General features: G+C 41.6%; 1 protein-coding gene across 2 annotated transcripts in view; it reads left to right on the top strand.

The window, feature by feature from the left end:
* The window catches only part of LOC124776785 (homeobox protein Mohawk), a 102,968-nt gene that overhangs the window by 62,320 nt on the left and 23,844 nt on the right, over nucleotides 1–16,804 (top strand). For both annotated transcript variants that reach the window (XM_047251924.1, XM_047251923.1), the window contains one exon: nucleotides 11,193–11,358. In XM_047251924.1, the coding sequence (XP_047107880.1) occupies nucleotides 11,193–11,358 (166 nt within the window). The remainder of the gene's footprint in view (nucleotides 1–11,192; nucleotides 11,359–16,804) is intronic.

Genomic DNA, 16,804 nt, shown 5'->3' on the forward strand with positions numbered 1-16,804 from the left:
ACAATGTTTGGTTGACGACCAATCTTCAAACTGGAAACATGGAGCTGAGCAGATTCGGACTAAAGCAAAAAAGTTCTTTTCACGTAAATTGCGCCGAAACATTAGAAAATGTCGAAACTACTAACATCGTTCATTCGATGAAACAAATGATACACATTCGAACAGCGTTATTGAAAATATTCAGCACATTAAGGCCAGGTTCACACTAAAATGAGCAAAAAGTAGGCGAGGTTTGGAAGTTTTTATTGAGACAATGAAAAGACATTCAAAGGGTCTGTTTGTTTGTTTGAGGATTATGATTGACCATACTTTGAACTTTATTTTATTTTTCAATTAAAAAAAATGGCATCCATAATTAAGGACTGATCAAGGGCCTGCGAATTTGAAATACACAGATTGTGTGCAGTTTAGCCCCTCAGGAGTTGCCTGAAACCAAAAATGGATAACATCTGTCGATACTACATTAAATTTATGGTATAAGCTCTCAAGAAAAGCGTTTAATTTTCGCGGGCCGAAAGTGGAAATTAATAGGTTGAACCGATTTTTTTTTATGCTACATGCAGTTCTGACAAATCGTTTCTCGAGAAAAGCCTGTTTAAATTTAAGGGAAAACTTTTATAAGTATTATTAGTTCTATTTGCATAAAATTAAAAATTTTTGATGTCGCTGAACACAAATCTGATGTTGTTGTTGTCTTCAGTCCTGAGACTGGTTTGATGCAGCTCTCCATGCTACTCTATCCTGTGCAAGCTTCTTCATCTCCCAGTACTTACTGCAACCTACATCCTTCTGAATCTGCTTAGTGTATTCATCTCTTGGTCTCCCTCTACGATTTTTACCCTCCACGCTGCCCTCCAATGCTAAATTTGTGATCCCTTGATGCCTCAGAACATGTCCTACCAACCGGTCCCTTCTTCTAGTCAAGTTGTGCCACAAGCTCCTCTTCTCCCCAATTCTATTCAATACCTCCTCATTAGTTATGTGATCAACTCATCTAACCTTCAGCATTCTTCTGTAGCACCACATTTCGAAAGCTTCTATTCTCTTCTTGTCCAAACTATTTATCGTCCACGTTTCACATCCATACATGGCTACACTCCATACAAATACTTTCAGAAACGACTTCCTGACACTTAAATCTATACTCGATTTTAACAAATTTCTCTTCTTCAGAAACGCTTTCTTTGACATTGCCAGTCTACCTTTTATATCCTCTCTACTTCGACACTTTAAGTGTCTCACTTCCTAATCTAATTCCCTCAGCATCACCTGACTTAATTCGACTACATTCCATTATCCTCGTTTTGCTTCTGTTGATGTTCATCTTATGTCCTCCTTTCAAGACACTGTCCATTCCGCTCAACTGCTCTTCCAAGTCCTTTGCTGTCTCTGACAGAATTACAATGTCATCGGCGAACCTCAAAGTTTTATTTCTTCTCCATGGATTTTAATACCTACTCCGAATTTTTCTTTTGTTTCCTTCACTGCTTGCTCAATATACAGATTGAATAACATCGGCGAGAGGCTACAACCCTGTCTCACTCCCTTCCCAACCGCTGCTTCCCTTTCATGTCCCTCGACTCCTATAACTGCCGTCTGGTTTCTGTACAAATTGTAAATAGCCTTTCGCTCCCTGTATTTTACCCCTGCCACCTTTAGAATTTGAAAGAGAGTATTCCAGTCAACATTGTCAAAAGCTTTCTCTAAGTCTACAAATGCCAGAAATGCAGGTTTGCCTTTCCTTAATCTATTTTCTAAGATAAGTCGTAGGGTCCGTATTGCCTCACGTGTTCCAACATTTCTGCGGAATCCAAACTGATCTTCTGCGAGGTCGGCTTCTACCAGTTTTTCCATTCGTCTGTAAAGAATTCGCGTTAGTATTTTACAGCTGTAACTTGTTAAACAGATAGTTCGGTAATTTTCACATCTGTCAACACCTGCTTTCTTTGGGATTGGAATTATAATATTCTTCTTGAAGTCTGAGGGTATTTCGCCTGTCTCATACATCTTGCTCACCAGATGGTAGAGCATTGTCAGGGCTGGCTCTTCCAAGGCCGTCAGTAGTTCTAATGGAATGTTGTCTACTCCTGGGGCCTTGTTAGATTTGCGAAATTCAATATGCTAATCCTATATGGCGGACAAAAAGTTATGTTCTGACTAGTTATGACCAAAATTTGACAAAAAAAGTGTTTTGTTACTTACGTTTAGTCTGCAATTCCAGGACCGTATATCAACCCTTCCTCTAACTCGAATTGTTCCTGGAGAGAAATTCCCTCATTCTTCCTGGCGAGAAAAGCCGATCTGGCTGCGCTGAATATGCTGCGTTCGGCAGACTGCACACGTTGTTCTTCAGCTTTTTGGCGAATATGCTTGCATACTGCAAAATAAAACATTTTGTGAAGGTGCGTTACGGCTCAGGTTTTCTAGCTGAGCGGGGTGTGTCTGGCTGGGAGCGTCCCATGGCGACGCCGACGCTCTTTCGAACATTGGGCTCTATAGTTTTGTAACGCACTGATAAAAGAACCTTTTCGTCCTAATATTTTAGACACACATACCTGTCAAAAAATGCAATAAAAATCGAATTTCCGACCATTTTAAATGAGAAGTTAGCCTTAAGGTTACTAGCGAAACAGGGTCTTCCAAGACGTGGACCCAACAATGATGAAAATTAACAACTTTGTCACGTTCTTAAAGACTCGAGCAGATGTGGGAGAATTAAAGTGTGGTTTACCAAGGGGGGGTTAGAAATGGCTTCCCAACTATAATCAAAATGAAGTTTGCGTGCTGATGGCCACAACAACCTTGTCTGGAATTACGGACGATATAAAAACTGCTGAATATTTTTCAGTTTTATAGGATAAAACTTGTGATTTGTTTCAAAGCGAGCAACTATCTGTTTAATTCGACGTCGTTTCTGAGGATCTGACAGCGAATTAATGTGTTACTAGATTTTATTCTATGGTGAGTACTTCGGCAGGAATGTAGTTTGATCCCGTTAAAGACGTTTTAACCCTACACAAGTTACCAATTTCAAATCTCAGAAGCCTTGGGGCACAAATGTTTTTGGCCAAATCTCAGGTGTGCAGTCACGAAAACACAGAGAAGACTACCGAGCACTGTCTATGCATTGCAATGCTCGTAATCTTAATCTGATCGTGCAGGATAGGTTTGAAAACCTTTTACCACAAAGGAAATTTATTGAATTAATGAAAAATTTAATAAACTTTGTATGGAACAGATTGAAGTATTGTGCAGAATTCAAAAACCTGCAAATTGAAATTGGGAAGGAAACTGAAAATATTTACCTGCATTCCAGCAAGGTGTGTATTACACTTAAAATTTTTATTGTATTGTGACTGCGGTTTTAAAGTGAGCTGATAGAATGGCATCAACCAAAACATCAAGCTTCTGTCATTACTTCAAAGCTTGGAGTTTTATTTTAATTTAACAATGCCTACTTAAGTTTTTCATCGAATCACGCGGAATTACTGAAGTCTAATACATGTGCCATCGAATCTTATGAACAAACAAAATCAGTTACTGATATTAAGTAATTCGCTTTATTTTAAATTTTCGGAAATTTGGCATAAAAATGATCAAGCTGTTGCTGATCTTGATCTTGACCAACCTAAGTTTCTGCAATAGCATAAAACTCCAAAACGTCTCGATCAAGGAAATAAATAATACATCAGATTCAAAACACTAGAAGAATTTGTCAAAAAATCATTTCTTGAAGCTTTCAGTAAATCACTCAGAATAGACTCGACGATTCTGCAATATTTTTTAAATCGTGTGAAAAATTTATTCTGGCACATCCTACAGGCAACGATAAAATTGTACAATTTTACAAAAATGATTTTGACTGGGAGAGATAGACAAGCGATAGAAACATGTTTTTGCATTTCGTGAAGAGACAAAACGAGCAGACTTGAGGAAAGTTGTGGAGTTCTTAAAAACATATGAATGATCAAGAGGACTAATTCTTCAGCTTGTGGGCTTTGCTCGCTTACTTATTACAATTCATAGATTATCCTGTTCTAATAAACCAAGTTTTCCTTTTTACGTCCTTTCAAATCTTATTTAAGATCAACAATGTGCAATATCGATCCCATCATATTGTTTTGTTTTGAATATTAATGCGATATTACCGATAAACTAGATTTAGATGATTCGTTAACTGCATTCACAAGGCGCAGTACAGTTGTTGCTATATGCAACTGACTTTTTTGTACTGAACAGAATTTAATGAAATAAACAGACTTATTTTTAATTACATTTACAAGGGGGGGGTGGTCACTTTCTGGACAACTATCAGTCACACAAAACATGAATCGCTGGGCCTGGTACGCGATACTTCAAAATGACTGTAAAAAGTCCTTTCTTCACACGTTTTGGAGATATTATGTCCTCCCATTCGTAGAGCGAAGTATCCTTCGACATTGGCCACTTGCAGGTCTTGCTGGTGGGCCTCGTGCCTTCCATTAGAGGTCCCTAGTCTTCTGTTTGGTAATTACTCGAAAATCCTTGAATAAACTACTTTTTACAAACATCGGTCTAGTTTTGCAAATGAATGTATTTTGTAGGCAACACTATTCCACAATAGTATCGCATGTGAAGGCTAGTTATGTTATTCAGGGTCACTTGACCCCAAATCACGTGCCAAAAAAAAGGGGCTGAAGTAGCTCAGTTACGGTACTGCATGTTATAGTATATTGATAAGTTTTTTAATCCACGTGTTCGTACAATTTACTTAATAAAAACATTAAAATGACTATGAATAAAATTGTAAAAGGTGTTAAATTTGAAAAAAAAAAACATCACTTACCAACAACCTATATCCTTTGATGATGCGCATATAGATGAAAGTTGAGAAGTAAACGAAATAATAATTTTTCACTGTGACAAACGATCCAGAACACATAATATCTGGTGGCCAGTATATGAAATAACAAATCAGTGCGTGCTGAAGACTTTACTGCTACATATTGGAAAATCATCGTTCTCATTAGTACCTGTCGCGTCTGACAACAGACCGAAACTTTTTTCGTTTGTGGGCTGAAGAGAACCCCTGCACCTCAGCAGTCCTAGTTTACAGATTATTTGTTTACCTCCAATATTACATCTCTATTTTGAACCACTTACACTCGTCGAATTATCTTGAAATTCTTCATAAATAGGCCTACCTATGTAGTTTTCGATAACAATACACTTATCTGATCGAATGACCATGCAGACAGGATTATCTAGCATGGCCGTTAGCTGCCCTCGGCCCCCCCCCCCCCTCCCTGCCCTTAGTGTCATTTTCTTCATAGGGGATTCAGGATTAGCGAGTGCTATTGTTTCTTTCCCTGTCTATTCTTAGGGGCGTTGCTAGAATCTAGAATTGGAGCTACTTCTGCAAATGACTTTATATTGCTGTCAGATACTGCATCATGAGTGTCATTTGAGTAAAAGTAAATCAGAGTAACTTTTTACCGGTACCAGTTACTACTTTTGTATCAAATGGCTGCAGCTCCACCTACTTGCATTATTTGGGACTGAAAGTAACAGTTTCGATACCTCTATACTCGTAGTTTCAAGTTGTCTTTCCACCTTCTCACAAGCTCTCAGGCTTGTGATTATTCTTTAATGGCCTTTGGCTGTGAAGACAATTTCTGGCGACAGTGATTTAAGTTGAACAAACGTCTTGATATTTCGAAGTAAAGCTCCAATACTGACTTAACGCTGTTATCACTTCTTCTTAAAAAAACTTGAATTCCTTCTAGCATGATCCAAATTTACACAGAGCACTAAAACATATGAAAAACGTTATTTTTTTTAAGACTAGTCTAAAGTTACCGTAAAAGACTGTGTCACTTTGTAGCACTATCAGAATAGAAGTTTTATTCCAATACAGTATAGTTAGGGTACATTTTCACTCTCACAAGAAGTCAGTAATTATAGATGTAAAATGTCCGTTGTTATGTGAACTTATTTTGTGTTCAGTGTTTTCAAAAAATGGAAAAATATGGTACAGAATTAACTTTGAGCCAGAGGACCTTCAGCGATAACGAATCTTAGAAAATGTGTATACTACGATTGCCTGTTTCATTTTATTTATTCTACCTATCCGTGGAAGAAGCCGTAATATAAGAAAAGCAAATACTAGTGGGGCAAGATGCATTATAAGAAATCCCAGCTAATAAGATTTGCACATGATATCGGAATCTTAGCAGTCCACCCCGGAGGGATGAGTAAGATTCGTAAGTCCTTCTCGTTATCTCTGAAAGAAATTAGCAGAAAATTTAGCTAATAAGACAAAATATATGTTCAGCTTTTACCTAAAACGCAAACAGTAAAAAGTTACTTCAGAAACATAAGTGCTGTGCTGTCTGGATGGTACCATTACAGACCACAATAGAGATACTGAAGAAATGGAAAAGAATGAGACTTTTACAGTACCGTAGTGATCTGTGAAAGGAGGGAAAAATAATTCGAAATAATTTTGCACATACAGAAATAAAATTTTTTTGTCTTATTATTACATTACAGTGAATTCTGGACAAAAAATGCCAGGCAGGCACAATATGGCCTCAGTGGTAGTGTGGACAAGGAAGAAACATATCAGAACATCTTCAGTAGATGGAAAAAGAGTAATTCGATTTGTACTGGAGCAGGCCGAGGAAGTAAAAACTGCATCTGTAGACTACATCACGAGGCACGATAGGCTGTAAGATAACACGGTAGGTGAGAAGATCTTGAGACAAGGAGGAGATGAACACCCAGAAAAAGATTTCCTGGGGAACATCAAGATTAACCATCCCAGAATTCCCAACATTTGGGGGTTTCAAGAGAGATTCATGACGAGAAGGCTATAGTTGCGACAAGACATTGTCTTTAAAACAATAAATAAATGGTTATGAGGATGTGGTATCTCTAAAAACAAAATCCTTTAAAAAATTGGAAAACAGTCTATATTACTAAACGGCTAACCCGGTCCGTGGCATCCAGTGCAAATTGCAGATGGTCTATTTAACATCTTCCAGGGGGCAACAAATTTGATTTTCAGTATTTCATATAATTACTGACCGAATTTAAAAACTTGAAACGCTATCGTAACCTTCTCATTACTGGTGTAATCTTATGTTAAACGTTAACACAGTAATACAACTATTACTGCTAGACACTTGAGGCAGCGTAAGTAACTCGGACTTTTTTCATCCAGTATTTGAGAATGAGAGCATTTTGTGATTTGCAACAAACTTTGTACATAGTCTCAAACCCTTAGGAAGCTTTTTCTCGCTGACAACCTCCACAAAATCATAAAAGGAAAAAAGTATACCTTACTAGATTTTCGCTTCTCACGCAGTAAAACTGCTGCATCAGGCCTGGCGTTTTAAATTATTACTTCATTACTATTAACTCTAACCATAACACATTTTGCAGACAGTATTCCCATATAACAATGAATGTATCTGCAAAATTATATCATTGTACGACCCATAATTCAGGAGATATGGTGTCATAAACATTGAGACGCGCTGTTGCTTGAAACGAAATGCAAATCACCCAGTCTACACTCGACCTCTGTTTCATAATGAGAGCACTTAGCAAGATGTCTAACCTTTTCTACACTTTTTCACGCTTACACGCTTGACATAAAATATTAATTGCAGTAATTCATTTGTAAACAGAAATCTGAAGCCGTTTTGGCTCTGAGCACTATGGGACTTAGCATCTATGGTCATCAGTCCCCTAGAACTTAGAACTACTTAAACCTAACTAACTTAAGGACAACACACAACGCCCAGTCATCACGAGTCAGAGAAAATCCCTGACCCCGCCGGGAATCGAACCCGGGAACCCGGGCGCGGGAAGCGAGAACGCTACCGCACGACCACGAGCTGCGGACGAAGGCGGTTTATGCACGAATGAGGGATTTACTGGTATTGTGTAAAGATAGTGTAGAACAGGGAAGAAGCTTCCTGGCCACTCGTTGATTGCACAAATTCAGTTCGTTGAGTCAAGAGGAGAAACAGTACAATTTCAACGGTATTTTAAGGTGTGCCTCGCACTGAGGTAATTAGGGTTACTTGAACGGCTCCTATAAGCACGTGCAACACAGAAACACAGCAAATGGCGTCGCTGGCACGGTACTCCTCTGGCACTCGTCCAGTGGAATGCCTGACGGGTGGTCGCGGCTTGTTTTGTCGTTGTTAACCATGCCTCCACCTCTCGCGTCTCGGCTCAGAGCGAAATCTCGCTCATTGAGTGTGATAATAGAGCAGACCAACTTTGCACATTATCTACATAGGATGTAAGTCCCAAAAACCTTGATCGGAACCGGGGGACTGGACCCATTTTTGGTCAAATGTTTGACCGGAGCGAAATCAAGACTCCCTAGAAATTACACAGTCGATTTTGGACCGTAATTTCAGAGCCAAACTAAAGTTGGGGATTGAACAAAACAGGCATACCAGATTGACGAGGGTGAGTTTTTCAAAAAGAAGGATTAATTGCTCGAATGTAGTCAGGATAATAATTAAGAAAAAATAGTGAATTGAGGGTAGCTTTTTGACTGAATTTTTGCAGCCAAACGGGAAGTACGACATCGGAAAATAGGGTATCAAACTGACCACCTTAAAGTCTAGTTTCGAAAAAATTAATTAATTAATTTCTTGAAAGTAATCCGTGTAATTAAGAACGATTTAATTAGTAATCAGTGTTGATGGAAAATTGAAATATTTCACGAACAGGTGCTACGTAAATGTAGTGTCAAAAGATATCAAATCACCGCATAAACTGAAATGTCTACGGTTTCTCTTAATCTACAGGGGTTGGACAAAAATATGGAAACACCACGAGAAGGCCGGCAGGAGTGGCCAAGCGGTTCTAGGCGCTTCAGTCTGGAACCGCGCGACCGCTACGGTCGCAGGTTCGAATCCTGCCTCGGGCATGGATGTGTGTGATGTCCTTAGGTTAGTTAGGTTTAAGTAGTTCTAAGTTTTAGGGGACTGATAACCTCAGATGTTAAGTCCCATAGTGCTCAGAGCCATTTGAACCATTTTGAACCACGAGAAGTGGATGCTTGAACATAAGTGCAGATGCTAGCCGAACCTCAGGTGACGCTGTTGTATGTACCACGAACGGCACCTGTCCATTGTCCTCAATCCGTCGCAAGTGTCAGTCGAGGCCAGAACAGTGTTGTCAGTGCATTATCTTGGAGGTAAGTGAATTCGAACGTTGGAAAATTGTTGGTGGTGCTGGTATGGTGGGTGCTTTCGCAACCAAGTTAGCCGAAGTGTCTGGTGTTTCAAAAGGCGCCATGTCGAAGATTTATGTCTCACACAGGGAAAGCGGAAAAACGTCATCCGCTAAGTCACAACGCGGCTGAAAATGTGTATTGAGTGATAGTGACAGATGGCCATTGAAGAGGATTGTTACGAAAAATAAGAGAATGGCAGCTGCAGAAGTCACTGCAGAACTGACTGTCGCACTCGCGAACCCTGTCGGCACCAAAACAACACGAAGAGACTCCATAAGCTGGAAGTTGCTGGCGAGTTGCAATTTCAAAGCCACTCACCAGTGATGCAAATGTCTATAACGGGTAAACGTGGCAGCGAAGCCATAAAACCTGAGGTGTGGAGCAAAGGAAGAAAGTCATTTAGTTGGATGAATCTACTTTCAAACTGTTCCCAACATCTGGTAGAGTCTACGACCAAAGAGTGAAACATGGCGAGGGCTAGGCGATGATTTGAGCAGCCATATCGAGGTATTCTCTGGGCCAAATGATTCCTCTGCAAGTCGCATTACTACCAAGGATTATATGACAATTTTGGCTGATCAGATCCATCCTGTGGTACTGTGTTCCCTAATGGTATTACTGTGTTCCGAGATAACAGGGCCCAAGTTCACACAGTTCTCATAGCCCAGGACTGGATATGTGAGCTCGAGGATGAGTTGTCGCATCTCTCCTGGCCACAACAGTCACTAGATCTCCATTTTATTGAGCCTTTGTGGTCTACTTTTGGAAGAAGTGTGTGTGATTGTTGTGCATCTCCGTTATGGTTTAAGTCAACTTGTATTTTGCGGAAGGAATGGTATAAAAGTCCCTTGAAAAGCATACAGGACCTGAAACTTCCTAGCAGATTAAAACTGTGTGCCTGACCGAGACTTGAACTTGGGATCTTTGCCTTTCGCGGGCAAGTGCTCTACCAAAGGAGCTACCCAAGCACGACTCACGCCCCGTCCTCACATCTTTACTTCCGCCAGTACCTCGTCTCCTACCTTCCAAACTTCACAGAAGCTCTCCTTCTGTGAAGTTTGGAAGGTAGGAGACGAGGTACTGGCGGAAGTAAAGCCGTGAGGAGTGGGCGTGAGTGGTGCTTGGGTAGCTTCCTCAAAGTAAGTAATAAAAAATATTAGACAAACATCGAATGTGCATTTGAAATAATGCTCAAAAACATGTACCATATATGAAGTGCCGACTGAGAATCTGAAGTTCAATGTTCAACTTAGAATTCTAGAAGTTTAAAAGGGTACTATGAACATCCTAGCTGCTTAGTCCATTAAATTTCGGGCATGCAGCCGCGCAAATAAAATTTTCTCCACTGATATTTCGGGCGCGCATCGTCCGGCCATCCTCAGAGTGAGTCACACGACTTACGACAAGATGCCAAGCGCGGCGTTATATGCTTCACCGCAGCGGTAATGCGCATGCGGGTCACAGAAGCTGGTCAGCGGCAAAGAAATACGCTTACACACGCGCCGCCTGTGGCGAAGGAGTTTAGACATTCGATTCGCTTATCGATGTGTGATCGGCGGCGGTGATACCATGACGACTTCTCTGCAGTTTAATTACCCCAAGAGTCGGATTCCATACTTTGTCCGTGACTCACTCTGGGGATGGCCGGACGATACGGGGCAGAAACATCAGTGGAGGAAATTTTATTTGCGCGGCTGCATGCCCGAAATGTAATGGACTATTAATTACGCCGCGGGAAGTTGAAAATGCACATGCCAGCTGCTGTATATGATTTTGAGCCTAATTCAAAGGCACGTCAAAAGTTCTCTAATTTTAATTTTGACACAACATACTTTTCATGATTAATTTGTATCTGGGAGTGTTGCCCACTGACCCAGACCAAGATAACAGTTTTGTGTTGTGTTGTGTGTGAGAGTGTACGCTGGTGCACACCTCCCGCTTGTTGCAGGAGGGCGTGCACTTCGGGCGCTGAGCAGCGGCTGGCGAAGCGGCTGTTCACGGCGGACATCAAGCAGCAGCTGAAGCGTTGGCTTCTGCGCCGCCGGGACAACCCGTACCCCAGCCGCGAGGAGAAGCGGGCGCTCGCCCTGCAGACGGGACTCACCTACACACAGGTGTGTCGAGCTGTGCGGTACAAGCTTCTGAGGCTCTTGTCGGCAGGGAGAAAATGTTAAACTCCAGTATTTTTCCGCTGTGGTAGCGCCTCTGCCGGAGAATCTACACTACTGGCCATTACAATTGCTACACCAAGAAGAAATGTAGATGATAAACGGGTATTCATTGGACAAATATATTGTACTAGAACTGATATGTAATTACTTTTCACGCAATTGGGGTGCATAGATCCTGAGAAATCAGTACCCAGAACAACCACCTCTGGCCATAATAACGGCCTTGATACGCCTGGGTATTGAGCCAAACAGAGCTTGGATGGCGTGTACAGGTATAGCTGCCCATGCAGCTTCAACACGATACCACAGTTCATCAAGAGTAGTGACTGGCGTATTGTGACGAGCCAGTTGCTCGGCCACCATTGAACAGACGTTTTCAATTGCTGAGAGATCTGGAGAATGTGCAGGCCAGGTCAGCGGTCGAACAGTTTCTGTATCCAGAAAGGTCCGTACAGGACCTGCAACATGCGGTCGTGCATTATCCTGCTGAAATGTAGGGTTTCGCATGGATCGAATGAAGGGTAGAGCCACTGTTCAAAGTCCCGTCAATGCGAACAAGAGGTGACTGAGACGTGTAACCGATGGCACCCCCTACCATCACGCCATACTGGCGATGACGAATACATGTTTCCAATGTGCGTTGGCATCGATGTCGCCAAACACGGATGCGGCTATCATGGTGCTGTAAACAGAACTTGGATTTATCCGCAAAAAAGACGTTTTGCCATTCGTGCGCCCACGTTCGTCGTTGAGTACACCATCGCAGGCGCTCCTGTCTGTCATGCAGCGTCAAGGGTAACCGCAGCCATGGTCTCCGAGCTGATAGTCCACGCTGCTGCAAACGTCGTCGAACTGTTCGTGCAGATGGTTGTTGTCTTGCAAACGTCCCCATCTGTTGACTCAGGGATCGAGACGTGGCTCCACGACCCGTTACAGCCATGCGGATAAGATGCCTGTCATCTCGACTGCTAGTGATACGAGGCCGTTGGGACGGAGCACGGCATTCCGATTACACTCCTGAACCCACGGATTCCATATTCTGCTAACAGTCATTGGATCTCGACCAACGCGAGCAGCAATGTCGCGACACGATAAACCGCAGTCGCGATAGGCTACAATCCGACCTTTATCAAAGTCGGAAACGTGATGGTACGCATTTCTCCTCCTTACACGATGCATCACAACTAGGTTTCACCAGGCATTGCCGGTCAACTGCTGTTTGTGTATGAGAAATCGGTTGGAAACTTTCCTCATATCAGTACATTGTAGGTGTCGCCACCGGTGCCATCCTTGTGTGAATGCTCTGAAAAGCTAATCATTTGCATATCACAGCATCTTCTTCCTGTCGGTTAAATTTCGCGTCTGTAGCACGTCGTCTTCGTGGTGTAGCAATTTTGATGGCCAGTAGTGTACGTACTAGTTTCATGTAGTGGCAGATACGGCGCCGCTTGTGGAAAAAATATGAACTAAACGGGATTTGATAAGATATTATTCCGTATCGTGTTCAAACTCTGACACTCCGACTCGTAGAACGTTTTCCTTTTGTTGATCATTTAGTCTTTTTCTCATGATCGGTGATTGTAGCATGTTTAAAGGCAACGATAGTTCAGTTGTACATGCCGACGTCGCAAGCTGAAGATGAAGAGATAGAGAAAGTACACAGGGTTACTGAACGGGTAATTCAGTACTCACAGGACGATGAAAATCTAAGAGTGTTGAGGGACAGGAACGCCGTTGTACAGGAAGGAGTGGAAGGAAGGGTTCTGGGGAACTCGAAAAGAGAGAGGAGAAAGAGTAATTGAGTTCCGCAATAAATTTCAGCTAATAATAGTGAATACGGTGTTCAACAATCACAAGAGGAGGAGGTACATTTGGGAAAGGCCGGGAGATACTGGGAAGATCATCGTAGTCAAGCAGAGAGTCCGTAATCATGTACTAGCTTGTAAGGTGTATTCAGGGGAAGATATAGACTCAGATCACAGTGTAATAGTGATGAAGAGTAGGCTGAAGTTTAGGAGACTAGTCAGGAATAACATGCAAAGAAGAGGGATATCGAAGTACTGACGAATAAAGAGACATGCTTGAAGTTCTCTGAGGCTATAGATACTGTGGTAAGGAAGAGTTCAAAAGGCAGTTCAGTTGACGAGGTATGAACATAGGGTAAGGCTGGGTTAGAGTACTTGTCTGGTAAGAGTTCGCATTGGCATTTTCTCTACACTGGCAAGGGTGACCGACAACAAAAACCTACGAGAGTTGCCTAGAAAGTAATGCACCGCATTTTTTTCTTCAACAATTCTTTATTGAACATAATGAGAACTCCACACACGAAAGAATGGTGTTTTATCTGCATACCCTATTTTTCCACGTAATCTCCATCCCGTTCTACGGCCTTCCTCCAGTGTGAAACAAGGCCGTGTATGCCCTGTCGGTACCAATCCTTGTCCTGGTAGCGAAGCCAGTACTTCACTCTGAGACTCACCTCCTCATCGTCCTAAAAATGTTTTCCACGAACGGCATCCTTTAATAGCCCAAACAAATGGTCCAAGGGGGCTAGGTCAGGTGTGACAGCCGTGGGTGGCCTCCCCGACCGCTGCAAATCGTGGAGCTCGGCCGAACCGCATTCTAATGGCCTCACCCTCCGAGCCCACGACTGACCCTACTTCTGTCGTCAGCAGATGCTCCACAGATTTTGCACAGAATATTCCCCACAGTTTCTTTCTCTACAAAGAGATTTAATGATTGCACGTTTCTTGTAACGTAAACACCTACAAACGCCATTTTCAAACTGTCTTGCAGCTATGCTATCTGTCAGAAGCGATGGAAACTTGGCGCGCTCACTCAGGAGATTTCAAATAATACATACGTAACGTTTCGCATTCGTAGCATTCCTTTCGGCTGAGAAAAAAATGCGGTGCATTACTTTCTGGGCTACCCTCGCATATTCAGTTGCTGCTTCTATAGCGACTCCATCACATGTAATCTTGAAGAGCTCCGCCATTTTTATTGATTATAGCAGGTAAATATAAGTTTTTGTTCAAATTATGTAATCTTTTAGTTGTATATTGTAAGAAATAACCGCTATCTAAGTTTGCACTAGAAAATAAAATTATTCGGGAAAAGAATCACCGTTCTTTGAGGAACTAACGACGAACAATGGAACCAAGCAGTGACTGCCATTTATGATATTTTTTGAACTCTTTGGAGCATCAGTTAAGAGTAAGCTGTAATATAGCGGGAAAGACTATGCGCGCACTGTTAATCCATCCCTCTCGACCCTCTTTGTTTCTAATGGTTACTAAGTCCTTCGTTTCGAGCTGCATATCCCAGAGTAGCCACAATCCAAACAGCTGACTAATCGGGAATATTCCCGTTCAGTCCGGATGTCTTCACAGTAGAAGACTCTGGTGCATTAGAAATCACTGAGAGCGCCGAATTTCCAACAACTGAAGAAGGCAGATGAGTTGAACAGGGACCCACGGACAAATGTTGCTCCTCAGTGACAGATATGCCTCTGCAGTCACTAGGAAAAAACCAAGAACGTGACACAACTGAAATTCAGAGTGCTGATGTACGAACAGGTGTAGACCTATTCACTATTTATCCACTGTCAAAATATGACCGACCACAACAAAGAAGAAAATGGCAAAAAAATCCGACATTTTGTCTGGGTCTCCATACAATAACGCATTGTTAGAAAAACAAGCTAAACCAGGAAAAAAAAACAAGAATAGACAAAGTACCAGTAACGAACAAAGCAGAATCTCTGGAGCTAATCTGGACTTAACAGCGTCATCATTTTCAGGAACACCCGTGTGCAAATCCAAGAAGGAGTCTATCACGGAAGACTGGACTAAGTATGATAATTGCTCCCAATGGTGGCATGAAGAATGCATAGGTTGTGAAGGACATTGTGAATTTTTTTGTGTTTTATGTTAGTGAGTACTCTTTGACTATATGTTGCATACTCTTACCAGACCATGCGGAAAGAGTACGAATGTGCAGTATCTTACATATGTTGACATTTAAGGTTTGTGTTAAAGCTGTAAGTGATGTATGTTATTCGTAAATAAACCAGCAATAATTTGTTATAAGAAAAGTTTGTTTTAACCTGCTCATCTGCTAGATATAAGCGGTTAAATACTAAGTGCGTTCTCTTTCCCGACTTTCCCTTATCTAAAAAGGACAATCACTGAAGTTGGAAAGAAAAGCTTAGGTACTGCAAAGACACCATGGGTAAGAGAAGAAATACTTTAGTTGGTCGGCGAAAGAAGGAAGTACAAAAATGAGCAGGGAAATTCAGGAACACAGAAATACTAGTCACTCAGGAGTGAAATAAAAAGGAAGCGCAGGGAGCTAAGGCGAAATGGCTCATGAAAAATGTAAAGAAACTGAAAAATTAATGGTTGTCGGTAGGACTGACTCAGCACACAGGAATGTCAAAATAGCGTTCGGTGAAATTAAGAGCAAGGATGGTAACATTAAGAGTACAATGGGCATTCCACTGTTAAACGCAGAGGGTAGGTGAAAAGAGTACATTGAAGGTCTCTGTGAGCAAGAAGACTTGTCTGATGATGTAATAGAAGAAGAAAAAGAACTCAGTATAGAAGAGAGGGGAAATAGTACTAGAATCAGAATTTAAAAGAGCTTTCGAAGGCTAAAGATCAAATATGACAGAAGGATAGATAACATTCCATCAGAATTCCTAAAGTCATTGGGAGAAGTGGCAACAAAACGACTGTAGACGTTGATGTGTAGAGCGTATGGGTCTGCGATGTACCATTTCAGATAAACATCATCCACACAATTCCGAAGATTGCAAGAGCCGACAAGTGCGAGAATTATAGCACAATCAGCTTAACAGCTCACTTACCCAAGTTGCTGACAAGAATAATATACAGAAGAATGGAAAAGAAAACTGATGTTGTGTTAGGCGACAATCACTTTGGCTTCAGGAAAGGTAAAAGTACCACAGAGAATTCTGATGTCGCAGTTGGTAGTGGAAGCAAGACTGAAGGAAAATAAAGACACGTTCACAGGATTCGTCTACCTGGAAAAAGCGTTCAACAATGTCAAATGGCGCAAGATGTACGAAATTGTGAGTAAAATAGGGGCTAGCTATAAGGAAAGACGGCTAATGTACAAATTGTACAAGAGCCAAGGGGGAACAATAAGAGTGGAAGACCAAGAACACAGTGCTTGGATTAAAAATGGTGTGAAACAGGGAAGTTGTGATTCGCTCGAACTGTTTCATCTGTTCATCTATGAAGCAATGACTAAAAGCATCATTTCTGTTCGTCTCATTGCATATATCTTTCAGTTATCTTTGTACTATACCAAGGCACATCTTTCTATGTCTGGTCCAAATTCTGTCGAGCTATGGTACTAGGTA

The sequence above is a fragment of the Schistocerca piceifrons genome, chromosome 2, assembly GCF_021461385.2.
Source record: "Schistocerca piceifrons isolate TAMUIC-IGC-003096 chromosome 2, iqSchPice1.1, whole genome shotgun sequence".
NCBI lineage: Eukaryota > Metazoa > Arthropoda > Insecta > Orthoptera > Acrididae > Schistocerca > Schistocerca piceifrons.